This window comes from Ursus arctos, unplaced genomic scaffold (genome assembly GCF_023065955.2).
Source record: "Ursus arctos isolate Adak ecotype North America unplaced genomic scaffold, UrsArc2.0 scaffold_13, whole genome shotgun sequence".
In the NCBI taxonomy this organism is placed as follows: Eukaryota; Metazoa; Chordata; class Mammalia; order Carnivora; family Ursidae; genus Ursus; species Ursus arctos.
Window position 1 is genome coordinate 1,873,705 of NW_026622797.1, and position 26,399 is coordinate 1,900,103.

General features: G+C 51.8%; 2 protein-coding genes and 1 long non-coding RNA gene across 27 annotated transcripts in view; 1 reads left to right on the plus strand and 2 right to left on the minus strand.

Annotated features, from left to right (window-relative positions):
• Positions 1 to 3,308, minus strand: part of KIF25 (kinesin family member 25) — a 35,350-nt gene extending 32,042 nt beyond the window's left edge. The window contains exons 1-3 of the mRNA XM_048226120.2: positions 3,124 to 3,308; positions 2,821 to 3,035; positions 1,968 to 2,071 (exon numbers count right to left, since the gene is read on the minus strand). Of these exons, the coding sequence (XP_048082077.2) occupies positions 1,968 to 2,071; positions 2,821 to 3,035; positions 3,124 to 3,194 (390 nt within the window). The 5' untranslated portion in view covers positions 3,195 to 3,308. The remainder of the gene's footprint in view (positions 1 to 1,967; positions 2,072 to 2,820; positions 3,036 to 3,123) is intronic.
• Positions 3,309 to 4,015: 707 nt separating this feature from the next.
• Positions 4,016 to 13,971, plus strand: LOC113247102 (uncharacterized). 2 transcript variants are annotated; one of them, XR_003313168.4, is made up of 3 exons: positions 4,016 to 4,412; positions 5,306 to 5,429; positions 5,905 to 13,971. It is a non-coding gene; the product is annotated as an uncharacterized LOC113247102 (long non-coding RNA). The 2 variants fall into 2 exon arrangements; XR_008958901.1 differs by having other exon boundaries at positions 4,016 to 4,764; positions 5,905 to 9,250.
• A 3,957-nt stretch (positions 13,972 to 17,928) lies between these two features.
• Positions 17,929 to 26,399, minus strand: part of AFDN (afadin, adherens junction formation factor) — a 137,824-nt gene continuing 129,353 nt past the window's right edge. For 12 of the 24 annotated variants that reach the window (XM_057310891.1, XM_057310889.1, XM_057310888.1 and 9 more), the window contains 3 exons: positions 23,890 to 24,409; positions 20,736 to 20,820; positions 17,929 to 19,935 (listed from right to left, as the gene is read on the minus strand). In XM_057310891.1, the coding sequence (XP_057166874.1) occupies positions 19,782 to 19,935; positions 20,736 to 20,820; positions 23,890 to 24,409 (759 nt within the window). In that variant the 3' untranslated portion in view covers positions 17,929 to 19,781. Of the gene's footprint in view, positions 19,936 to 20,735; positions 20,821 to 22,076; positions 24,410 to 26,399 lie in introns of those variants that run through there. The other 12 variants (XM_044379986.3, XM_044379985.3, XM_044379984.3 and 9 more) reach the window with 3 other exon arrangements.

The window sequence follows — 26,399 nt, forward strand, 5'->3', positions numbered from 1 at the left end:
CACCTCCACTCCACGGCACCCGGGCATCCATCGGCACAGTGGGATGTGGTCTGAGAAGCCTGGGCGTGAGGGACCAGGTCCCCAGACTGAGCCTGCAGTGCGGGCTCCTGTGGCAGGGCAGCAGGAGGGACTCCTGCTAACACCCACAACGACCATGACGGTGATGAGAGTTCCAACACGTTTTCTACTTAAAAAGTGATCTTAGCTCACAAGGCACGGCAGTCGCCGGCGGTCACCTGTCCTCGTGCAGCTTTCCCGAGCTCCTCCTCTCGTCCCATGTCCTCAGTCTGCACCTGGGTACTGGGCATTTTGTAGCCTACTTGCTCTGCTTGAGCCTAGCGCTCTAGCCTGTGGAAATATTTTGGGATACTCTTTGCCATTCAATGTGTTTGCTATAAATCCCTTTCAAATTCATATCCTCAAATACAATAATATGCTTTTCCATCTCCATCAAGTCAGTAAGAATTAGGATCCAGAGAGTCTGGACAGAGCCCAGAGGACGTCCCTACACGGCCCCTTTCCTGGCTGTCATCCGGGCGGGAGTCCCTGGCTCGGCGGGCCTGTCTCTCCCTCACCACTTCCACAGAGTCCAAAAACCGGGGGGGGGGGGGGGGGGGCTGGCCTGTGAGGGATGGCTCACAGCTCTCATACTGACGTTCTGTTCGTTAATATTTCATGTCACACTTTTGCAAATGCCTGGCTGAAGACCAGATACCCCACATCTCTCCCCTTTCTTGATGTAATACCTGGAAAGGACACAAGAACACTGTCGTTCCCATACACTTCCGCTGGTTCCAGGGAGCGACGTGTTCTCCAAGTGCTCAGAAAGCATCCTTCAGCGATCCCTGATTCTTACCCGGGACTCACAGCCAGTTGAGTCAATCAGTCATGAGGCAGAGCTGCTTTTACTTGGTAAACACTGGGTAAGTGAAGCACCCAACTGATTTACAGACTGTAGGGCTGTCGTGTCCCTGGGCCTCCCTGATGCCGGGACCTGTGGTCGGCTGGTATGTCTTCCGGAGCACAGAACGCAGCCGGAGCGCCAAGCCTTGTCCCACCTGGACCTGATTCTTGCCCGAGGGCCCGCCTGGCCCTTTCAGGCGCCCGGGGAGAGTGCTGGCACGGCGGCTCCTCGCTCACCTCTCACCTGGTCTTTGCAGCAGGGCGACACGGCTGTCAAGACCAAGTAGGAACATGCACCAAGGTGCTTACAGAGTACCTGGTCGGCAGGAAGCGCGCCATGGATGTGCTCTGCTGTCCTGGCCTAGAGCCCGAGCCACACGGGGTGACAGCCTCGCGGACAGTGAGAGCCACTCCTACTAACCCATGGGGGAGCCCTGGCCCGGGAGTTCCCAGGAGCATAGGCTCAGTGGGACTGAACTGCCGGGGCTCCTGCACGCCAGCAAACCTCACCGAAGCCAAGTTCATCCAACAAACCATCAACCCCGGCCTCGTCCTGTACAGGAATGGAACCCGGGGTCTTCACACCTCCTGGGCCTCAGACTCCACACCGCTTAAGAGAGGAAAGCGAGCCATCCTAGGCATCCTGCTGATGGCGGCGGAAGAAAGCTGGGGTCAGGGCTGGCCAGGAAGGCTGAGCTCTAAGGATCCCCGCTCACCATTCAGGGCGTGCGCGCCCTCCGCAGACCCCTGCGCAAACGTGTGCCCCTCCCTGGCCCCCCGCCCTCGAGCTCAGCTGAGTGTCTGACCGCCCACCTGGAGGCCCCAGGGGCTGGTCCGGTCCCATCCGGATCCCATCCCACCCCTTGACCCATCAGCCCAGCCCCCTCCGTGCCTGCGGGCCACGCCTCCCACATGGGCCACACCTCCCCACTGGCCACACCTCCCTGAGGGCCACACCTCCCTCGGCCGTCCACCGCCCCACCCCCACCCCTACCTTTCATTGAAGTCCCTCTTCCAGGTCCCCTTTCCTGCCACCCTTCTGGGAACCGTGAATGACTGCTCACCACCAAACGATTGTGAAGCACCTTCCTCTTCTGCTTCTCCAGCTCATACCGCGTGTTTACTTCCTGCAAGGACCGCTCAAGGTGACCCGCCTTTGACTGCCAAGCTGCGGGGACAATTTTACCCCAAGTGCCAGTGAGGTTTTCAGGAGAGGATCTTCAAACCTCTCCCCGTGACCTGCTCCACTTGCAGGAGACTTTGGCGTCCTGAGGGAAAGCCGGGCTCTTCTCCCCTTCCCCCGGTTTTCTGTAAATCACCCCCCTTTTTCAGGGCCGAGGCACACCATTGCCCATTAGGTAACAGTACTGTCCCCGTTCCTGGAGCACGTGACATGGAGGACGGCACGTGAGCACACACGTGCGTGCCTGTCCCTAGCCTGAGACCCAGCAGGAGGGCCCCACCCAACCAGTTCGCCTTCATTCCTATGGTGCTACCAGGGAGAGGACTTACAGCCCTGGGGCCAAAGCATCTTGCTCCCTGGGCTGTAGGTCTGGTAGGTGACAAGAACATCCCCGTCTCCACCCAGTAGTGACCAAGCCCAAGAAAGAGCTGAATGGACAGAATGCGATGTCACACCGCATTTCAGGAACATCTGACACAGGAGGCTCAGCGGGGACACAGCCCCCATGCAGGGAAGGCAGCAACGTCAAGAGAGCCTCTTGCCGTCCCAAGAGGACAGGGGACTCCCTGAGGGGCGTGGCCACCAGGACTGTGGCCCCAGCCCTGCCTCGGGGTCTGCCCGTGTCCACGCCCAGGAGCAGCACAAAGTCACAGCAGATGCCAACTCCCCTCCCTGGGGGTCCTCTGTTTCCGCCCAATAGGCTGAGCTGCCACTGGGTTAGGGCCACGGCTTACCCAGCAGAGCCTGGTGGCAGAGCTGTGCCCTCTGGACAGCCGCCACCACTTCGGAAAGACCGTCCTGCAGGTGCTCCCGGCAAGCTCTGAAAACCTCCAGGGCAGAGGCCCGCAGTGCCTCTATATCTTGCTGCAGTGTCTGGACCATAAGAACACACACAACCGAGAGGATGCTATTGACCACATTGCACCGTAGGGAGCCATCACCTAAGTGTCTATAAGATAAGAACACAGCCACACGATAACACAACCATGCACACAATTTCCCACGAACTAAAATCTATTTAGAGCTGAAGTTCTTACACGTTAGATGGAGGACAGCTTTCTGTCCGCTGTGGACTTCCTCGCGAGGCTGACCCAGCCCCAGCCCCCATGCCACCCTCTGCACGCAGGAACACAGCTCTGGTCTCTTGTCGTGACCACCCTTGGGGCCACACTGTCCTGAGCACATAACGAGAGCCATGCTGGCCCCTGTGCGCGTGTGACCCGTGTCCAGGTACACCTGCGAGAGCATTTAGAGAACTCTGGGGACAATGGAGCTGATAAGCGGTATCCCCCACGTCAGGGGCTCTTCCCTTCTGAGGCCGTGCGACAGACACTGTTTGGCACCAGGACAAAAGGCCCAGAAGGAAGGAGCTGACGTCCTGCAGTTTGGCATCTAGCAAGCAAATCACGAAATCCCAGCCAATCTAAGATACGTGTCCTTGGTTTCTTAAGTCTTTCTCTTCTGTAAAATGGAGACTGTTTCCAGATGTTTGGGAAACATTCCGATAAAATGTCCATATGGAATTAAATTATAGTATCTTTAGTACACGGAATGCAGATAAAGTTACCCACTTTTGTCAGAGATGGAGCCCCTTCCACTGAGCTGCAAGACGACAAAGGATTCATCCTACATAAATCTATTCTGCAAGCTTTCCCGCAGTTCAGTTCGTGGGGAGGAAAAACAAGCCTCTCTGGGCAGACTAATCATGTTTACAGATGGCGTTTTTGTTGTTGTGATAACGATCTTTTTTTCCCTTCTAGCTTCTACCCTGGTCACATTGTTTGTAACGAAAGGTGAACAATGCTCCTACTCACAGGATGGTATAAAAATACTGCAGCACCGTCTCACCCTGGAGAGCTGCCAGGTGCGCTGGGCCATGGCCACGTTTCCGACTGTTCTTCCCAGCCGCCCTAGCAGTTCCACCAGGAGCGGCTCCCCTGGGACCGCGGTGGCGTGTGTCCTGGTTAACCTGACCTGCATTAAGCCGTTTTCTACCATTTGACACTGGAGTCAGGAAGAGGAGCATAGCGGGAGCAGGGCGGTGCCACACAGCCCGGCCCACGGCCACACAGAGCTTCTCCTTCCCACGTGGACTCAGGACCCAGGCCTCCTATTCAGCAGGTAGCCGCAAGGAAAGCAGAGCATCACAGGCACAGGAATGCTGCCCCCGTCTAGTAAAGAAGGCCACGTGGGTAAACCGTGCTGGAAAATCCACGACTGGTAACCGAGGAGCGCGGCTTCCTTACGTCAAGCTCCTTTTAATCTCTCAAGAGTACATCTCTCCTGACGGGCATAACATCCACGGTTTCACCAGAAAGCAAGCGCTGTGAGTTACGGGACACGAATCCGCTGCGTAAACAGAGAGTCCAGCTTATGGGGAACCGCTCCTACCTGAACTCCGCGGCGGAGCTGGGGTGCGGCCGGGGCTGCGCTTCTCCATAGGGGGTCCCGCTCGTGGCACCGGGAGCAGAGTCCTGCGGCCGTGCTGCCCCCCGTTCCGGTCATTCCTCGGTACTGTTGTGCACAAGAGAATAAAGGACGATTCAAAGTCTGAACACCTTGGGGCAGGTGCACTTTCTCTGAGGGGAGAATATTCACCCCTTGTCCACTGAGCCCCACTTGCGTGCAGGAAACCGCTGCCCGGCCCACACCACTCGCGCTGCACAGGGCCCGTGCAGGTGGGGCGGCCCTGGGACGGGGGTGCAGGTGGGGCGGCACGGGGAGGGGTGCGGAGGTAGGGCCGTGTGGACGCGGGGTGCAGGGCGGCTGAGCCTGAAGACATCCGCGTGCAACAGGGGTTTAAGGGTCCACGTTGTCTGGTCGACGCAACAATGGAGAGAACAGTGAGGGGAACGGGGGTGAGGGGGAGGCCGCAGGCCTCGTCAATAATAGGGTCAGTGCCTGGGTGTTTTCTTCAGGGCAATGCCAAGACGGCGGGGATTTTCACGACACATACTTGTTTAGGAAGATGGGTCTGGGAGCTCGGCGGAGTAGGGTGGAGTGAAGGGGGCTGTCACGGGGGACAGAGTACATGAGTCAGGACACATTCAGGGACAACCTGGGAACGTCTGGGAGGGGACACGCTGGGACAAGACAAGGGCCACTGCAGCTCCCGGTCCCTGGGCCGCGTGGCCAGCTGGGGAGGGGCCATAACTCAGGTCCCGAGGAAAAGGTGATGCATTTGGGGTTTTGCTCTTTGTTTTGGTTTGTTCTCCACAGTGAGTGTCGAAGCTTCCCCACGGTGTCCTTGCAGCTCGTAAGTACTGCAGAAGGTCTCCCCTCAGACACGCAGCTGTGCCGTCCCACACGGTGAGAACAATGACATCGTTGCCTCTGTGACGCGGTAAGATCGATTTACCATGTGTTCTAGCAGGAAGTGCACAGCCCCAGAGCCGCGGGGCGTGTGTGCCCACTTCCCTAGTGGAACTGGCTTTGCTTTGGGGAGAGCACAGAGGAGGGTGCAGGCCTCCCAGGGCAGTGGGGTCTGCGTGGGACACACGGTCACCGACGCAGGCCCCTGCCGTGAGGACGAGGCCCAATGGATGCGGGGCTCCCCCCTGAGCGTCTGCACCTGACTGGGGACGGCAGAGAGTGGAACAGGAGCTGCTCCTGGAACAGGAGCTGCTGCGGGAGGCCGGTGTGGGGACAGCCCAGGGCGTGGGATGAAGCCCCCTGAGGACCTGCGCCGCCCGCTCCAGAAACGGAGGCCAGCCGCTGAGCATCGGGCGTCGGGGCCCCACCTAGCTGGGGATCTTTCTCTGATGCCAAATATGATTTTCTGGGTGTTTGAACGTCCCTCACTACGATTCTTTCTGCAGCAGGTAACAGGCAAGGCTGCCGTGAGCTGGGCAGAGGCTGGCCCCCTTTGCGTCGGGCGGGAAGCCTGCCCGTAGATCCACGGCTCTGCACGCTGCGGCCCACCACACTCCCTCCGTGCCGACGGCTGCGGACAGTCCACATCTCACGGGGATGAGCTCGCAAGGAGCACGACCCGGGGACTCAAGGCTCTGCTCTTGGCTGACCGTCACACAGGCCTGGGCGCTCCTCTGGTGACAGAAAGGAAATAAAGTACTCCAGACGGCAGTTTCACCTGATCAGGCTCATCGGCGTCAGGAGGTGCATCAGGAGCTTTGACTGAATCCCACTCAATACCGTAAAAGCAGGAAAGCACCATGGTGGTCAGTAAATGAATTCTGGGGGCAGATGGGACAGAGTGTTCTGTTAACTCGAGTAGCATTCCACTCCCTTGCATTTATGCTCCAGAGTGGGAGACGTCCGGCAGGTGCCAGAAAGAGGTGTGCTCGTGCCTCTCGGGACGGACCCGTCTGACGGTCAGGGGTCCGCGCCGGCCCAACGCAGCTGAGTCCGCATCCTCCACCCCCGAGGCCGAGGCTTCCTGCCAGTTCACATGTGATTGAAACCAACGTTTTCCCTAGACTCCAAACCCTGAGGACGGCTGTTTTCTTTCAGTCAAAGCTTTTGGCTGTAATGCTCCTGAAACCACATCAAGCAAATTCTTCCTGCGCCAGGAGCAGGGTGGACGTCTGAGCTCCACGTGCAACAGTGAATGGGACACGGAGGTGGCAGCTGGCAAGGGCCACTGATGAGGCTGGAGAATCTGTTACACCACAGGGAAGCCCAGGAGAACCGCCCATCCGTGGGATTATGACGACCACAGACCACCTCTCGAGCGGCCCGCACAGCACGTGCCGGGAGCCGTGTGGGCACAGACTCGTACAGACCAGCACTCGGGGCACCATAGGGCTCACTGCCTCCACCCCTCGGGTGACCGAAGACAAAACTGAAGCAAAATGAAGGCCCTAAAATCACAAGGCTCAGATTCTCTCCAGAAACAAAATAATGTACATGTAAATATGCAGAGCTGTATCCTAAAGTCCCCGGTATCGCCTGTAGGTCCAGCAGGAATTCAGAGGGGAGCGACCGAGTCCTGTGCACTGGACGTGGGGCTGCCTGGCCTCCAGGGCTGGGCTGGTCTCGGAGAAACGGGCAGAAAGCTGCAGGCGTCCAGGGGGAGTGGGCAGCCACAGAGGCTCTGGGAAGGCGGTCGGACTCATTTTGGGGGAGACACTGAAAAAAGGAACAGTGTCCACGGGTGGGAGGAGCTGTCCCAGAGCCGGGACCAGCCACTTTCTGCACAGAGAGGACGGAGTCCAGCAGACAGCGGCCCTGGCAGAGCCCCGCGTGCCCGGCTCACGACCCAGATGCACCCCACCCGTCTCCACCCAGGCACACGGGCGGAGCAGGGGGCGTGGGCCACAAGAATGAAGATGTTCTCTTTTATAATCATCAAAAATGACTAAGAGGGCCTTACCATACAAATGCCAAAAATTTACAGGCTTTGTAGAACTGACGCGGTACACCTAACAATCTTAAATGTGAAAAATATGTTCTTAATTTCATGTCATTGATGTCTGGAAACACCGCAGGTGCTCTGTGGCAACCCTCACCAGCAGAAGGTCGCAGACTCCGCAATTCCATCTGCTCTGCGCCTCTGACCCTGCGGCAGGGGGAAGGGCCCCAGCGCCCAGGCTGGAAGTCTGCTGTGGGCTTCCTGCAGCCAAGAAGGTCAGCAGCGCGGCTCCCAGGCACCTGCCGCATCCGCCGCCGACTGGCCGCTTCTTCCCCGTCCGTGCTCTTCCGCTGCCGCATCCGCCGCCGGCCGGCCGCTTCTTCCCCGTCCATGCTCTTCCGAAGCTCAGGTGCAACACAGGGGATGTGCTTTCCAGGGCTTGGGCCGGAAGCGCCACCAAAACAAACAAATTGATACTTAATTTAGGAAGCAGTACGAATCGTGCTAACTTCATCTACGATTTAGTGCAACGAATTTGGTTCAGCGAAACTTGGCAGGGTTATTCGAGGAGCGTCAAGAGTTTGAAGACGTGGTTCTGCCGTGAGGAGGTATCTGCAGGGGTCGTAACTTAAAGATGAGGAACTCAGATGCGCTCTTTCCAAACTTGCCTTCATAACAAACCACCACCACCTGGGAGACTTAGGACAACACAAGTGCATCCGCTCGCGGTCCTGGAGGCCAGCGTCCGGAATCCAGGTGCGGCCGGCCATGCGGGCAGAGGCTCCGTGGCTCTCTCCGGCTCCCGTGGCCACCGAGGCGCCCTGGCCGTGGCCGCGTCAGTGCACCTGTGGATGCCCCCTGCTCCATCTTCACGTGGCCTTCTCCTCCCACATGGACTGCTGCGGCACACAGGGCCCACCCGCATCTTCAGGTGGCAGCAGCGGCTGGCCGTGTGAGACCGGAATGGACAGGCTCCCACCTGGCGCTCTCCGCCGTGCTCCCCCACCCTTCCAGCGTGGAGCTCAGACCCTTGAGGTAGACAGATCTGGTTCGAATCATGCAAGCATCTGTGCCAAGATGTCAGAATTGGTCTGGGAGCAGGGGATGAACTCCAGCAGCACGAGGGTCTTCGGGGTGCAGGTGAAGGGGGTGTCATGATGGCTGCACAACCACGAGTGCACTGAACACCCACTTGTACGTTTCAGCTGGGGGGAGTCATGTCCATTAAGTTCGACCTCAGTGAAGCGCAGGGACCTCACTAATTCATTACTCCCTAGATACTCGTGAGCACGGGGATTAAAGCTCGTGCAGCACAGGAGTCCAACGCAGTGGATGGGAGAGAGGGAAGAAGACCTGGGACGGGCTGGCGGAAGAAGTCCTCCCAGGCAGGACTCGGTCCAGCTTCACCTGCTGGATGCGTGGGGGCACTACCTGGGCCAGTCTCAGGTGAAGGACAGCATTTTCGGTTTCCAGTTCAACTATCCGCTCTTCTTTGACCTACAACCAAGACCAAAAAGGGAAATTATCACCATAACTGATCTTCATCAGTAAGCACTCCACCCTCAGAAGGAAGCCAGCACCCACGTCCATGAAGAGCTGCGGGAGGAGACCAGCTGGAGTGGGAACTGCTTCTGATGCAGACAGGTGCCCCCGTGCTCCACGTCTACGACCCCTACTCCAAGGGTGGGCCCCCAACTGCAGCATCTGGGGGCTTGCTGGACAAGCAGAGTCCTGCATTATGGTATATAAGTTATGCCCCAATCAAGCTGCTCAAAAAGCCCCAAATCTGCCATAGTCTGCATTTTAGTGAGAGCTCCAGGTGACCTATATGCAAATTAAAATCTGGAACACCAGATCAGCACTTCTTTCCCTGCATAACTCACATTCAAATGCTGTCTGTTAGAAATCTGTCATGTGCCAGGCACTTGTCTGGGGGTTGTGGACACAGACGTGAACCAATCAGGTGCAGGTTCCCATACTCGTGGGGAGACGTGGAAAAGCCAGTGTATGGGATAAGTGAGCTGGGGGAACAGCGGGGGCACCACAGTTAAAACAGTGATGTGGGTTCAGAGACAGGGCCGCTGTGCGAGGGGGAGGAGCGCTGGCAGGGCCAGCGAGAAAACCAGAGCAAAGGGAAAAGCACGTGCAAAGGCCCTGAGGCAGGAATGAGTTTGCTGAATTGAGGAGCACAGAGAAGGTGAGACTCTGGGGAGGAGGCTGAGGTCTGGGAGGAGGAACGACAGGGAAAAAGGCAATGTTGTCTGCAGGATTTTAAGCAGAGGAGTTTAAATATGAGCTATTTACAGTAAATGCTGAGCAAGCCAGCCACTGGGGGCCTTGGTGGACAGGAAAGCATGGGTTTCTGGGAAGGTGGCTCAGGGGCCGTCCTTTCTACAGGGAATCCCTCCCAAGCCCACTGATGATGCACAGCTCTTGGAGAACTGTGATCATTTCGGGACAATCTCTTTGTGACTGGTTATAAAACCAGAAACCTGGCTGTCATGTGGACTTTGTTACCATGTTCAGTCCATTTCACCTCTTAAAAAAAAACCTTGACTATTTCCACAGAAGCCCACTTTTGGCATCCACCAAGACGCCGCCCCTGACTGCAGCATTATGGGGCTGTATTTCACGTCCATGCAACTCAGCCCCCGCGTACACAATCGGCGGCTTGGGTGTACTCACAGCTTTGCCACCGTCACCAAAATCAGTCTGAGAATATTTTCGTTACCCCAAAAGGAAGCCCCTTAGCCATCACCCCGACCACCCCCAACCCAGCCCTAGGAGACCACTAACGTACTGTCTCTAAAGATTTGCCACTTCCGGACAGTTTGCATCAGTGGAATCATAGGACACGTAGCCCCCTGCGAGCGGCTTCCTTCACTGGCCACCTCGTTCTCAGGGCTGAACCGTGCCGTGGCATCCTACCCAATTATATTCGACTGTACCACTGCACCACATGTATTTACCCATTCATCAGCTGAAGGACACTCGGGCAGTTTCCAGTTTTTAGTTATTCTGGGAAGTATGGCTGGGACATTCCTGAACGAGTCTTGGTGGGACACACGTTTCCCTTTCGCCTGCATGTGTTCCTAGGATGGGAGCCACGTGTGCTACCTCTGGTTAGCGTCTGAGGAGCCGCACACTCCCACCTGCAGTGCGTGACAATTCCAAGCTGTCCGCACCCTTGCCAAAACTTACCCTCCGTCTCTCTACGCACCGCTGTCGAGTGGGTAGCAAGGGTTGTGTCGCTGCGATTTGAGCCCTGACGGCTAATGCTGACCGTCATTTCCAATGTGCAGGTCTGCGATCTGCGCTTAAATTTCTTCCAAAGCATTTAATGATCTTTGATGATATTCTAAGTGGAATTGTTGTTTTTAATTTCATTTTTGTGTTTTTCATTGTTATGAAGTAGAAATACAATAGATTTTGGACCTGTATCTTATATTCTTCAACCTTGCTGAAAGCACTTACTAGGGCTAATCGTGTTTTTTGGTGGACTCCTTGGGATTTTCCACATATGAGATCATGTCATCTGCAAACGAAAATTGTCTCCTTTCTGATAGGTCCTTTTTCCTTCTGTCTTCTTGCCTACAACGCAGACAAGCACGTCCGGGAAGGTAGTGAATGGACGTGGTGAGAGTGGATCTGTTCATCTCGTTCCTTTCACCGTAAGTGTGTCAGCTGGGGGGTTTCATGGACGTCCCTTTATCAGCTTGAGGAGTCGCCATCTGTTCCTAGTTGGTCGAGTGTTTTCATCATGAAGGGGAGTTAAATTTTGTCAAAAGCATTTTTCTGGATCTATCAAAACGATCATGGGATTTGTCCTTTCTTCTATTGATGCAGTCTATCACATTAACTGACTTTGGAATGCTAGACCGTTGGGGGTCTAGCTCCCACTTGGGCATGGTTATAATCCTTTTTATATACCACTGGATTCAGTTTGCCAGTGTTTTTTGAAGATTTTTACATCTATATTCATAAGAGATACTGCTCTGGAGTTTTCTTGTGAGGTTTTCATGTGGTTTTGGCATCAGGGCAATACTGGTCTCATGGAATGGGAAGTGTTCCCTCCTTTCTATTTTTCGGAAGAGTTTGTGAAGGATGGGTATTAATTCCTTTCTAAATGTTCGGTAGAATTCACCAGGGAAGCTGTCTGGGCTTGGGCTCTCCTTTGTGAGATTTCTGATTCCTCATGTAACCTCAGTGCATTACAGTTGTGTTCACATCTCCTACCTCTTCCTGAGTCGGTTTTGCTGATCTGTGTCTCTGCAGGAATCTGAGCATCTCATCCAGGTTGACTTGTCAGCGGTGCTGTTCACAGCACGTCCGAGGCTCCCTTTTTATTTCTGTGAAGCTGGTAGTAATGCTCTCTCTTCTCTTCTTGATTTTATTAATTTTATTGAGTCAAACGAAGCGTCTGCCAGTTTGGTTCATCTTTTCACAGAGCCCTCTTCTGCTTCATTTTCTGTAGAGTTTTTCCAGGCTCTGTTGCACTTGTTTCTGCTCTAGTCTCTGTCGTGCTTTTGTTCTGCTGCCTTTCAGTCTGGCTTCACTGCTTCCTCCAGTGCCTTGAGGTGGAAGTTCAGGCTGTTGTTGTGGGAGCTGCCTTCTTGTTTAGAGTAGGTGTTACGTCTACGAATGCTCCTTCAGGGGCTGCTCTAGCTGCATCCCATGGACTTGGCTATGTGGCATCTCCACTTTCACTCCTGTCAAAATAGTCCCTGACCTCCTTTGTGATTTCTTCTTTCATCCACTAGGTATTTAAGACTGTCTTATTTAATTTTCACCTATTTGTGAATTTCCCAAATTCATTTTTGTTATTAATTTCTAACTCCCCTCTATTGTTACTGGAGAATATACTTGATATGCTCTTTATCCTTTTCCATGTGTTCAGGCTTCTCTGTGGCTGGCAGGTTGTCTAACCCGGAGAGCCCGCCGTGCGCACGTGAGAAGACTGCATCCTCCTGCTGTGTGGGCAGGCTGGTCTGTGCATATCCACCTGGTCAGGTTGGTTCATTAGTGTCGTTCAAGTTGTCCATTTCCCTGCTGGTCCTCTGTCCAGTCTGTCTGTCCATTACTGAGAAGGGAGGGTGGATGTCTGCAGCTATTATTTTTGAGTTGTCTTTTTCTCTCTTGGATGCTGCCAATTTTGGGCCATGTTGTTAGGTGCACAGATAATTTTCCTATCTTCCTGATGTAATGATACTTTTATCATGAACAAACGTCCCTCTTTATCTGTAGTTAACATTGTTTTCATCTGAAAGTCTATTTTGTCTGATATTAGTACAGTCACTCAGTCTGCTTGTAGCTGATGGTGGCACGATGTCTTTCCCCACCCTTTTGCTTACAACCTATTTGTATCTCTGAATCTAAAACATGTCCCATGTAGACAGACAGTGTGTAGTTAGATGTGACTTCTTACCCAGTCTGACAGTACCTGCCTTTTGATTGACAGTTTGTCCATTCACATTGAATGTCACTGACGTGGCTTTATGCCCAACATTTCACTTTTGTATTCTATGTGCCTCCTGTCCTGTTGGTTCCTCATTTACTACCTTCTTTTGCATTAAGTATTTTCTGGGGTGAAATCTTAATTTCTTTGATGAACTATTCTACTAGTTTCTGAATAATTTTCTCAGTGGTTGCTTGAGGGCTCACCTGTACTTTGAACCTGGAATAGTCTACTTCACATTTACAGTCAGATTCCAGTGAGATACAGAAATGCTCCTGTTGTAGCTGTATTCTCCTTTTCCATCTGTTGTGTTAGTACTGTTACACACCACGTCGATGTATGTTACAGATGCAACAGTCCAGTGTGATCATGGCTACCTTACAAAATTTCATGTTCATTAAAGAAGCTGAGGGAGAAGGGACAGCACATATATATTTATTGTTTGCTCTGCTGGCCTTCACCATTCTGACCTCTCTTTCACTTGGTCCTGTGCATTCAAGCTACCATCTGGTGTCACTGCCTTACTCCAACAAAACTTTGCCTCCATCCACCTCCTTTGTGCCACTTTTGTCAAATATATTACAATCTATATGTTATAGTTACAACCACACAATTATACATATATTGTTTTACACAATTGCTTTGTAAGTCAGTGAAGGAAACAAAGAAGAAAAATACACCTTTCCTCTGTGTTTTATAATTACATGACTGTCTTTACCGGCATTCTTTGTGGATGTGTGTTTCCGTGGGTGGCACCTGCTTCCAGCCTGAGGGACTTCCTTTAGCCTCTCTTATAAGGCAGCCCTGCTAGCAGCAAATTTTCTCCGATTTTGTTTATTTGGGAATGCTTTTATTTTGCCTTCATTTTTATAAGACAGTTTTGCTGGATGTAAGATTTTTGGTTGACAGCATTTTCGGCACTTTGAACGTGTCACCCACTGCCCTGACTGCCACTGACGCTGATGAGGGTGTGCTGACAGTCCCCGTGCACTGACATGACAAGTCATTCTTCTCTCCCTGCTTTTCTCTTTATTTTTTGAAGATGCAGGTGAATGTGGATCTCTTTGTATTTATCCTAATTGGAGTTCATTAAACTTATGTGTACCAAATTTCAACAAATTTGGGATGTTTGAGCAATTATTTCTTTGAATATTTTTCCTGCTTTCTTACTCTTCTCTCCTGGTGTTCCCATGATGTAAATGCTGGTGTGCTTACAGGTTTTACACCTTTTCCAGAGGTTCTATTCATTTTTCTTCTATTTTCTCTCTGTTTTTAGGATTGCATAATTTCTACCAATCTAATAGTTTGCTGATCCCTTTTTTGTTTATTCAAATCTATTCTTGAGTCCTCTAGAGAATGTCCTCATTTCAGTTACTTTCAACTCTAAGATTTTAATTAAAAAATAATTTTTTATTGATATTTTCTATCTGATGAGAAATTATCATATTTTCCTTCACTTCCATAATGCAGTTTCCTTTAGTTCTTTGAACATATTGCATGCTCATGTTCTTCTTGTCTGTTTCCCTGCTGTGGATACGTCTCACTTTCCTGTTTCTTTCACGTCTTGTAATTTTTTGTTGAAAACTGGACATTTTAGGAAATGTAGAAACTTTAGTGATGCCTTCCCCCACCCGCAGTTTTGTTGTTGTCACATTCATGGTTTACATTTATTTTGACTATTTATTCCTTTATTCAAGGGTATACTCCAAGAGAGCAGGGAACAGAACAATTAGCTGTGTGGTTGCTTAACCACTGTATTCCCAAATTTAGCACAGAAAACAGTAAACATCCAATAAGTAACAGGAGGGCCCTAGGCGGATGACACAGGTGCCTCAGGTGAGGGGCAGTGAGGCCTCAGGTGTGGGTGGGGGTGGGGTGAGGTCGAGGGGGACTATAGACAAGGACCTCACACCCTACAAGCTGAAGGTGGAAGATGACGGGGGCCTCTGCCCTACGGGTCGTCGGATGCCATCACCCCAACTCTCCCACACTGGCCACGCCCCCAAAGCTCAGAGGTGGGAGGGGGCGGTCAGCCCCGGCCGGTGGGGCTGCAGGTGTGGCCGCAGCTGCGCTCACGTGCACCTGCTCACCTGTACCTGGCGCTGCAGCTGCCTGACCCGCTGCTCCGAGAAGCATCTCCAGCGCCCGCCCTGCGCGGGCATCGCCAGGCCCAGCTCTCAGCCGACAGAATCTGCGTGGGCGGGCGTTTGCGCCCCCGTGGTTTCCACGGCGACGGGGTCAGGGGATGGACCCGGGAGGAGGGAGGCCTGGGGAGGGGAAGATGGGGTGGAGGAGGGGAAGGGCTCCATTTGAAGACTATTTCCTAAATATTGTGGGTGTTCCGAATCCCATATAAATGACAAGCCTCTTTGGGTGGTACAAAGTACTAACTCCTGTCCTGTCCTTTTCACGTCTGCCAAGTGACCATTGCTTCCTTCCCCATAGAACGTTGATCTGTGGAGAGAGGGCCATCTGTGTAGTCCACAAACAAACAAGTTTTGGCGCGCAGGAACTCAGTTCACCATCTGCTGACTCACTGAACGGATCCGCAGGAACAGGCAGGGCAAAGGTGCCGCGTCGCTGCGAAGAAGCCGCGTCCTGCTCCCACGGCGCGCCCCGCAGAAGACACTGCCTGAAACAGAACACACACAGACAGGCCGCGGAGTTGGGGTTGGCGGGGCGGCCGCCCAGGCGCGAGCCCTCCTTCTGCACTGCTGAGGGCTGGCAAGGCGGGGGGTGCGCCTGCTGGCCCTGCCCGGGGAGCTCCTGCACACATGTGATGTGCACACACGATGCACCACGTGTGACGAGTGCGCGCTGTGCACACATGACACAGCGCTCCCACTCTGGGGCCTCGGCACTGGAGACGGGCAGGCCGTACTGGCTGGAGTGGCAGGGTGCTGTGGCCCGCTCTCCCACTGTGCCCCTCCCACCACTGCACCTGGCCCAGGCGCTTCGCTTCTCGAGACAGACGCTGGTGCCACTTGCACTCGCCTTCATCTGAACCGGCGCCTTCGACACGGTGGGTCGGGGCTGCGGGCAGCAGCCTAGCCTCCCCGAGGCTGGTCCCAACTATGTGCGGTGTGGAAAATACACGCTGGGTTTTAAAGGCTTCCCAAGAGAAAGAATGCAGAGTACCTCATGCGCAGGTTTTCGTGCTGACTCCGTATTGACCAGGGTTTTCGGACATCCGGGCTAAGAAGAATACGCTGAAATTTACTTCTCCTGTTTGCCTTTTCTCCTCCCACGCAGCTACTACAGAACAGAATGTCCTAAGTGATTAGGGAGAATGTGGAAAGCAGCGCCAAGGGATGAAGCAGTGGCTGGTCAGCAGCTGACCTAGGTGCTGCCTCTCGATCCGTGAGGCCCTTGCGCCTACCACCCCTTCCCGTGCTGTCTCCCCAGGTGACCAGACCCCCTGCAGGCAGCTGCGTGAAGGCTGTGAGTTTCCTTGAGTGGAAGGCCCTCCTCCCTGGAGCCCTGGGCTGCCGCTGCCCGTGCCGAGGGCTCCTGCCCTGGCCCTGAGCTCCTGACGTCTGCAGGCGGCAGCCTCTCTGCCCAGGGGTCTCCTCTGCCTGCGACAGCCGTTCCTCTCAGCAGGGAAGCCATTTCCGCGAAGGGCCGACGTCCAGGAGTTAGATGGAGTCCTCCTGGGAAGCCCTGAGTGTCCTGTGCACCTGCTGTGTAGGGTGATGAACTGTGCTTACGTCAACAGTGGAATTCTGCCTTCCTGCACCTGCTGTGGGACACTTGGAACCAGCGTCCCTGGGGACTGACACGGCGCAGACACAAGTTCTACCTGTGAAATAAACTGTGAGAGGAATGGACTTTCAGGTCCCACTGTGGACCCGCATGAGCATCTTTTGGGGCGCCATGACTTTGAATAAACTGGATGAATAGTCGGGCACTGAAACCTGTCACTCGGCATCTCCTTTGCCGTGAGAGTCAGTCCCTGCTGCAGGTGACATGGACACAGAGACCATGCTGTGGCTGTTTCCCTGAAGGTATGACTGAAGTCTTCAACATCAGCTTCCCACGCGGGGTGCAGGTGTGGCACAGGCGGTAAAGGGTGGCCTCTTGATTTCCGCTGGGGTCCTGATCTCCTGTCAGGCCCCCCGTGCTGGGGGTGGAGCTAAGATTCTCTCTCTGGCCCCCTGCCCCCAAAAGAAATCAGTTTCCCAGGGAACAAAGCAGCAGAAATCATTTTCCAACAGCACATGCTAGAACACCCTGCAGTGGCTGTTTTTATGACGTACACGACAGAAAGCCTCGGTAGCTTAGACTCATTACTTCCATGAGGAGCAACAGAACTATGGTCCTTGAGACAACCTGAGTCAGTCTCTAAGTTTCTGTCCTCCCAAACTTTAAAGCATCTTTTTGGGCATTAAAATACACTACCAGAGAATATTCTCATTCCAGTATGTAAGCAGCTGGTCCTACCCAAACACCTCCCTGAGCTTCTGCAGCCCTAAGACATTCCCTCCTGCAGGAAAGCTGTCCTTGAAATCCTTCAGCCAGCACAGCTGCTCCAGGACCACAAAGGAAGGTGGACGAGGCTCAGGGAGCACAGAAGGCAGCACCCGGGAGAGGCAGGGCCGAGGCCCCTCCTGGTGTAACCAGAGCGCCTGGCCCCGACACACTGCCCCGCTCCCTTCTTGCGCCACCTGGGTACTGTCGGGACTCCACCACCTCCCACGAGCCGCCTCGGGCAGATCCTCACCACTGAGGCATTGCCAAGATATCTGGCCCACACAATTTACTATGTGCAGGGTGTGCTTAAGAATCCAAGAGGCAATGAAGGGACCGTGTAAGTCTGTGTAACCACCGGGTCTGCTGATGTGCCCAGGTCGTGGAAGCAGGGGTGGGGAGCTGAGCACAGGACACCACGGTCAGAGTGGCCCGTGGCCTCTGTCAAATAGTCTGCATGATCAGGACAAACCAGAAAGAGCGCCTGACACAGATGCGACCCTCAGGGGACCTTTCGTGAATGACCACACAGATAGAAGGGGACGGGAGGCAAAGGTGCAGCTCACAGATGTAATTTTGTCCGCACGACTACAATAATAGGAAACACGCTTAAATACATACAAAGTTTATTAAAAATAGATTGCAAATGAAGTACAGTAGAGATGGGAAAATACAGCAGTTGTGATGCCCCCACAGTGACGCAGTTACGAAAAGCACGTGTTCACATTTGACCCCATCACCCACGGGTGGCCCAGCCCACCTACTTACAGGCCTGACAACCACACATACAAATACCCCTGTACGTCAATATTTACATGTATTTGCATGTACTTACGTGTATTTGCTGTTTTTTTTCTATATATTAACAGAATAGTAATTCATCTGCATCTTTTTCATGAAAGAAAGTGTGGATTTAGTCCCTGTAAGGCGGCCAGTGTTCTTGAGCTATCTGGGAGGGGCCTGCTTTTCCTGGAACCTCCAGAGCAAACACCCACATCCTTCATAAACACTTAGAACCATGTGACTCTCTCAAACAAGGGGAATGGTGAGAGCACACTTCCAAATAAGAACCCTGATAGACGTAAAAATATTTACACTCGCATTTCAACGATTTATCATACAGCTCTCATTAAAGTGATTTCTAAGGCTAAAAAGCCTCTCCCTCTTCTATTGAAAGTGTGCATATTTTTCTAACATATACATTTGTAAGAGAACAATCCGGTACAGAAGAATCATCGAGATCCCACAGCAGGGCTCTGTCAAATAGAAAGTTTGTTCATAATCACAAAGTAATTTAGCACTTTCACAGCACACAGTATAAAAGGAAGTGAGATCCGTCTCCCCGTATCAGCCACACGTTCACAGCTGAAGAAACAACAGTGATCAACAATGACTCAAAAATGAAAATTAAATAACTCTATTCAATGTAAAAAGAAATGGCTTGAACTGCCGTACGAGTCTGTCTTGCATTTTAAGTCACAGACACCACAGGTCACTGAGCCTTCCCTCCCAGACAGCACGCGGCTGTAACTCGTCCCTCCTCCAATGTAGAATCTGACAACAGCTGCGCCCAAGCGTCAGTACCAACCTCCACCCCCCCAGACACTTCTGTTTCTCCCCACATCAGCATGGCCCAGCTAAGCATACCCTCTTTTGTAGATTCCCTTGAATAGTCGAAATATTTAGTGAACTCCCTAGCTTTTAATTGCCATCTTCAAAATCACCAATGATTTATTAGTCTAACAATAATCTGACATTTATAAAAATAAAATATCCTAAGCTCAAATTCTCAAAATTTTCTTCTTGGAGAATTTTTTTTTTTTTAAATCGCCTATTTAGAATGTACCAGGAGGGCTGTCCCTGGATGGAAGGAAGGAGAGGAGGCAGGGTCCCGATGGGCACCACCTCCCTTTTGGGCTGCATGGGTCTGAGCTGCCTCGGGACCGCCAGGGACAACAGAGCCCGCATGCGGGCGCCCTCGGGTGTTCTCTCTCCTGGAAGGGGACACCTCGCCCTCAGGGGATGCGGTCTGCAGCTGCTACTCAGTAGTGCAAACAAGGTCTGGGCAGTTCGAGCCATTCCCCGCACGGTCGCTACAGCGCCATCTGCGACACAGAACGCACACGGCGTCTCTGCAACACGCGGGGAGAGGGGAAGACGTGTCCCCGCTGTGCTCTCCTGCCCTGCATTCTCCCCTCCCACTCAGACTCTAAAAAAAGAAACAAAAAACGTATCTTTGTGTGTCAGATAATTAAGAAATTAGACAGTGTTTACATCGTATAAATGATCATCTCTTGCTGAAAGAAAAGAGCTTCTTGGAGCGGGACCATCCCTGGATCCCCGCCGTCTCAGAAACGGCGCTTCTGTGACTCGGACATGCCGCATGTGGCCTCTTCCCCGAGCCCGTCCTCCAGAGCCGCGCCAACAGGACCCTGGGGTGCACACGGCACCTCGTCCTCATCTCATTTTGTGTTCAGTTCGTTTTCCAGTTCTGTTAATTTACGAGAGGCTTTCACTTTGTTGGACACATCTTGACCTTGTGAAAACAGGCGCTGGCGCTCTCTGAACGTCAAGTTCTCAGGGGCTCCCGGACTCCCAGGTAAATCTGCATCGTGGCTGCAGCAGAGGAAACGCAAGACGTCACTGGTCACCGTGGAAATAACCTCAGTTATTTCCAATCACAGTGAGGTGACTTTACATAATGGGCAATTAAGTACAATTTTCCATGAGGGAGACTCACTCCTTGTTAGGTTTGCCATAATCCTTCCCATAAATACAATCACTGGGGCTGTTGTTAGACACATAAGAAAAAGGGCAGAATGTTCTCCTGACTAAACTATTAACTTTCTGCAGCCACGTCTAAGTCTCAAAACTCCAGTCACTTCAATTTTAGCAGGCTGGGGATTCTTAATAGGTGTGTTTAACTAAAGAGGTACAGCTTAAAAACATGTAATTTTAATGAGCCCGCACGTACGTGAGAGGCATCTATCAGTATACCTACCTTAACAAGTTAGTGTAAAATACTCAAGATTTTCTCGTGAGCTCAACATCAGTGTTCCCAGAACTATCTGGACTACAGTCTAGGTGAGGGTGCTCGGTGCAGACACGAGGCCCATTTACTGTTCGTGCATCATCAGGGTTGGCCTTAGGCTGTCTAGCAGGATGTCTGGATGCTGCTCTAGAATCTTCCATCCTTGCCGGCGGAAGCAGACATCAGCATGCCCAGCTCCTTCTGGAGTTCTGACCAGTAAGCCTGACACCTACATCACTGTCTGAAATGCAACTCTATTAGCAACGCAAGATAAAAGAGCCTCTAGGCTCACACACTTGTGTACGATGAGAAACGTCTGAGATGATAATGAAGTCTCTAAAATTTCACTCCAGCCTCCTTACAGAACCAGCACAGCCGTAAATACCTTTTAGACAGTCTCTCTCTTGGATCCCGATAAGCATCATGGGCACCAACAGCTGTCCCAGCCGATCCCATGTAAGAGTTTGGTCCTTTTCCATAAAAGAAAAAGTCAAAGTTAAAGTGCCTGCACAATGTCTAAAACTTGAGTCACGATCAAGATGCAGTGCCCACGGAGGAGTACTGAAAATCTATGAGGAGACCCGTGGATCTGAAGCTCATGTCTCTCAGTGGCCTGAGTAACCCAATCAGCAGGCCGCGTTCCGAGCCAGCTGTGCCGTCAGGACAGGGGCGGGTGCAGCCCAGGCCTTAAGGAGCGGCAGCCAAAGGTTCAAGTCAGTTAAGATGCATAATTACCATGAATTCACAAGAAAAATCCACAAAAGACTGACTTAAATGGGGAGACTGTCAGATACTCCTGACATGGAAGGTTGGTTTCCTTACAAAATAAGTGAGAGCAAATGTAACGCAAACAGTAAGCACTGATCACATGCCTCAAGTTTCTCTTTTCAGGACAGCTACTGAATTTTTCTGCTATGTAAATGGCTATAATTACTAAAAACTTTTTAAACTAATGGAGTTACAGAAAAACCCCTACTGTTTGATATAAATGCTGTAAATACAAACTCACTCGAAACCAGACCCAACGCACATAGAGGAGGAGTGCATGACCTGGGGGATACCCGGCCTGAGTCCCGGCTCGGCTCCCGGGGTGACCGACAGCACCCAGCCTGGGAACAGCACCGCCCTCTCTATCCACTCCAAAGGGGTGTTAAACATCAAAAGAGATGACGCAGATAAAAAATTTAAAATGCATCCAAATATAACATAATAGTACCACTAATGATATGTTATTAAAGTCATAGTGCATTACGTCAATACTAATGTATTCTGTTAATTATAACATCAGCAAGAAAAAAAATTTCATGCTTGAAGAACCTTTTGCTTATGACGATACAAGCTGGAGCGATAAATGCTCAAAATAGTCAGCGAACGCTGACTGGGTGTTGGGTTAGACAGGCCACAAAATTACTACAATATTTCAACAGTAAATTTTCCTTTTTAGACAGCAGCACGAAAATGAATTCTTGCTTCTTTCCCGTAGGCAGGGACGTGCTGTGCAATGTAGCTGGTGGGCTGAGACGGAGCACAAGGCTAGCTGGGGCTCCTCGGGGCACTGCATCTTTCCCATTCCTTAGTGAGGGTCCCTGTGATCGCCACGTGGGAAGTCATCCTCCACAAAGACTCAAAAGATGGAACAGACCCGTATCTCCAATGTGGGGTAACCCAGAGTGGCCTCCACCTCAATTATCGGCAGAGTGGATTTTTTTTCAATTTTAATTCTAAATTTTCATTGTTTTAGAAAATGCTGTATCTTTTGAGCTTTGTTGTAAGAATGATACTTGCTTCTTCCACTGGTAAAAATCAATTCCTCAAAATTTTCAAAGCTAATTCAGAATATTGAGCATTTTCCATGGGCTACATATGAATTAATACTGCACATTTCAAGTAATTTTCAAAGAGCTCCAGTTAAAGAAATTTTTTTTAAATATGCTGCTGTGCTAGAATGAGACACTGTTTATCCCAGTTTGTACCCCAATCCCCTTCCCCAGGCACCCCAGTGGAAGAAACCAGTCCACCTGCTAAAGCATGTGGAGCGCTCACAACAGAAAAACAAGCTGAACCCAGGGGTGAGGCCATGTGAGTGGGATGGCGAGGAGAAGGTCAGAAACGCTCTGCATTTGGCGCAGACAGCTTTGTACTTTACGAAGGAAGTCTTCAAAGAGGCACGAGCCATCAAATGCAGGCTATAACCTGCTCCTACGTGGTCTTTTTGGTGTGAAATAAAATCAGGGTTAGTAGTATGAGTGAAAGCTGAGGTGGTCAAAAATGAAAACCTAGCCCAACATCGCGCTAGCAAACCTCATCTGTGTCCTGGCACAACACCTCAAGTTTTCAGCTTGTAACGTGATGCAAGGAGACTAAAGGCATCTCGCTTCAAAAATTACTACTGTTCCAGAAAAATCTTTCTAGATATGGACAACAGAAATTTTATGAAAAGATTTAATTTTGGCTTCTGACTCAGTCTCAATATTATATGCTGAGCCTTCAGAGTGGGTCAAAGCTCTGACGCCGGTGGGAAGAGACCCTGATGAACGCATTTCTTCTGGAAGAGCCAAGGTCACGCATGTTTTCGATCATTCAACTTCTTTTAGAATTGTGAGTCCCGGGCATTGCGCCAGGAGCATTTTAGAAGACCCTTGTGCTCACGAAGACCGCTAAATCTGACAGTGTTTATTGCCAGCATTCTAATTTTAAGAAAGTAAGAGGAACTTGGAATTTGGATATTTTAACATCCCTTCCAGTGCCATCTTCGACACTGGTCAGGGTGGATGCGCCTGTGGGCAGGACCACCGTCATGCTGGGCTGTCACATCAGAGATCACATTAACTCAAGGCAAACGCGTGCCTGTCAAGGTCTGGGTACTAGGACTGCAACATGCGGGGAATGTCAAGTAACGGGAAGGAATGAAACCAGTGAGAGGGAAAAGGAGTAATTTCACAACGACTGGGTTCTATGTCCCTGGCGTGAGGCAGCTCACATTAAAGCAGGACCATCAACAGCACAGCACCAACCACTCCACCCAAACTACCACGGAAAGTATGGGTCATCTGGTAAACCACTGCCACGTAAGCCAGAACGGAAAGTTCTACTCATGTTAAAGAACAAAACTTAGCATGTGACCCTAACAACGCTAGGAAGACTATCTTACTCTTATCTTTAGACACCAAGATGTGTGAAAAATGCACTTGTTCAACCAAATGTAAGAGTTATTTGAAGAGGCAGAGAATGGAGGCCAAGACCAACAGTACTTCAAGTGGCTGGGGAGTAACGGAGGGCTAGCCGCTGCCAGTGGGTCCAAGGGACAGAACCCTACGGGTGGAAAGCAACTGGGGAGCTGGGGTAGTTGCCAAAAGGACTCTTAGCACAGAAAGGACAATTGGAGGTAGGGGGAGATCGCGCTGAGACTAGTGATCAGGCGAAATCAATTCCCGAGCGAGTGCTGATCGAGGGGCCCACACAGCAGCGGGGTGCAGAGCCCTGATTCCAACCAGGAAGATAAAGAGGGCTTGGTTTGCGGTCCCACGTTTTACCTCTACCTTTCGAGTGGCTGGGCTGGCAGAAGCCTGGTTCTTTTGGAGGGGGCGGGGGCTGGCCTGCTTTGTGAGCGGTACTGTTGGCACGGGCCGAGGGGGGCTGGAATGCGTTGGAGAGAAAGATGCCATCGGAGGCCGGGCGCGGCGGGCAGGGGGGCTGCTGCGGCTTAAGGGCGGCGGGAAGAAGAAGGTGCCCGAGGGACTTCCTCGTGCAAGAGTGCTTATCCTGACCTGCCAGGCCGCAGTGCTCCTCCGCCTCCTCCTCCTCGTGGTACGCAACGAGCCTGGCGGTGTACACGGAGTCTGGGGAGAGGGCCTGCGCCTGGAGGGAGGAGGCGGTCCGCTGAGGCGGGGGAGGAGGAGCGGCAGCCGGAGGGGACGGGGACGGGAGCTCATAGCCCCGCGGAAGCGGAGGTCTGCACAGACCCGGCTCCTCCGGCTCCAGCAACCTGCGCTCGGCCTCCGCGTGCTGTCTGCGCCTCTCAGCTTCCAGGCGGCTGTAATACCCTTCTTCTTGTCGCCTCTGCAGGCGGAACAGACAAAAGTGCAAAGATCAGAGTCAGGAGGGGGCCTTCGGGGGGCATGAAAGGGCACATTTACCCTCTGTCCCCTGACTCCACACACTCATCATGAATCCAGGGGGACGGCAAAGTTTCAACATCTACGACAGACATGGGCAGATCCACCTGGAAACAGTCCGGAGGCTCCCGGACACGTTCACCCCACCGTGGGATTATCTGCCTTAAAACTGCTCCAAAGCATGAACGAGCAGACTCTAGGGACTTCCAGGCTCCAGCTTCTGGTTACTACACCACTGTCCCTGTTCAATTATTCCTCCAGACCCTTCATCCTCTGCTGCTTCTCTGTCTCTCTCTCCTTCTGTTCTTGTAGGGTATGAACTTACCTGTGACTGCTCAGTTTACAGACAAAACGAAACCCCACATAGGCTCTAACTGGCTTTCTACAGGGTACTTGCAAGAACGGCAAGCTCACACGCGTGCTCTGTCATCGAACCCCAGCATTCAGAGAACAGCCCTTCCTCAACCAGAAGGACGATTAAGTCACCTGGTTTATTTCCAGTTATCCAGACGGAAGTTAACAGAAACCATCAACTGTAAAGAAACATGACTCATTTTCCCAAAGCAACAATCTAACAAATGTGGTGTCCACAGTTCTTAATTGATGGTTCAAATCTTGTTCAAATCTTAACAAACTCCCTGACAGACAGAAAATTAGAGAGCCAAGCATTAAGAGCAACAGCAACACGATATTCGAATATATTTTGACACATACTGTACATTTTCTTCTGACATATATCTGCACAGACTACAGTTGACAGAGTTGAAATTATTTTCACATTAAAAAAGGTAACAGCACGGTTCTGTTAAAGATTGACAAAAGTTCTAGAACACATGGAAAAAGTGAGTGTAAGAAAGGGGATACAAGAGCAGACAGAAGGACGGGCCTCAGCCTGGATGCATGTGGTGCTGCTGAACCGAGTGAATTCTCAACCCGTTTGACCAAAAGAAAACTCATTTTGGGGCCCTTGCTGGCGTGAGGATCCAAGTTTTGAGTCCCCCTTTCACCACGTACGCTCGTTTCCTCCCTGCTCCTTCTGGAGCACACACGCACTGGACGACAGGGCTCAGTGCTTCCCCTTCTGAGGGAGGAAACCGCAAGGACCGATGCCAGCCCCAGTCATGGCCCTACACCCAACTTCTCACTCGATCTTGTCACTCTGTGTTGAGACATCCTGAAGGAAAGACATTTTGTACCTTATTTTCTACACAAAATAAGTGTTTGCTTGGGGTGGTGAATCCAATCCAGAATGACCTCTGTGGCCTTTACATCAAGTTGTCAGGAACCTTAGTGTGACATGGAGAACATTTTAGGAGGAAACCAGAATACCCTTTAGTTACACGGAGAGCAGATACAATTACATAACCCAGTCGGTATTCTACCACAAATGAATGACACATTTCCTGTAACAAAGCAAGCCCATCAATTGTGGACATTCTGTATAAAAAATAGGTTATTCAGCTTCTTTGTACAGTGAGCACTCAATTCTAGAAGCAGTTCCTAAGACACAAGCATATCTGACATCATCGTGAGTTGTGAGCACACACACTGGAAAAACCAGTAGCCCCAGAGCGTCCCCACAGAAGGCGCGCTGCTCCCGCGCACGGCGGCGGGTCTGTGCAGGCCGGGCCGCCTGGGGAAGGCGGAGGCTGCACACAGCCAAGGAACAGCAAGACAACACACAACCCGACGGAGAACCCGAGTGGCTCGCCCGTTTCAGAAACTGATTTTGATTCTGACTTATCACAACACAAGGTAAAGAGTCGAGGGAGACCTAACCCTGGAAGCTCAGACTCCTTCAGAAAACTGCAAATCTACTGGGACACGGCTTTTGAAGATAATAATATGATGACAGGCTCTAAGGGAGACTGAAGGTCTAGAAGACACAGAAGTCGCTATGTCCACAGAGGTACGTGTGCTAGCATTATTTACTA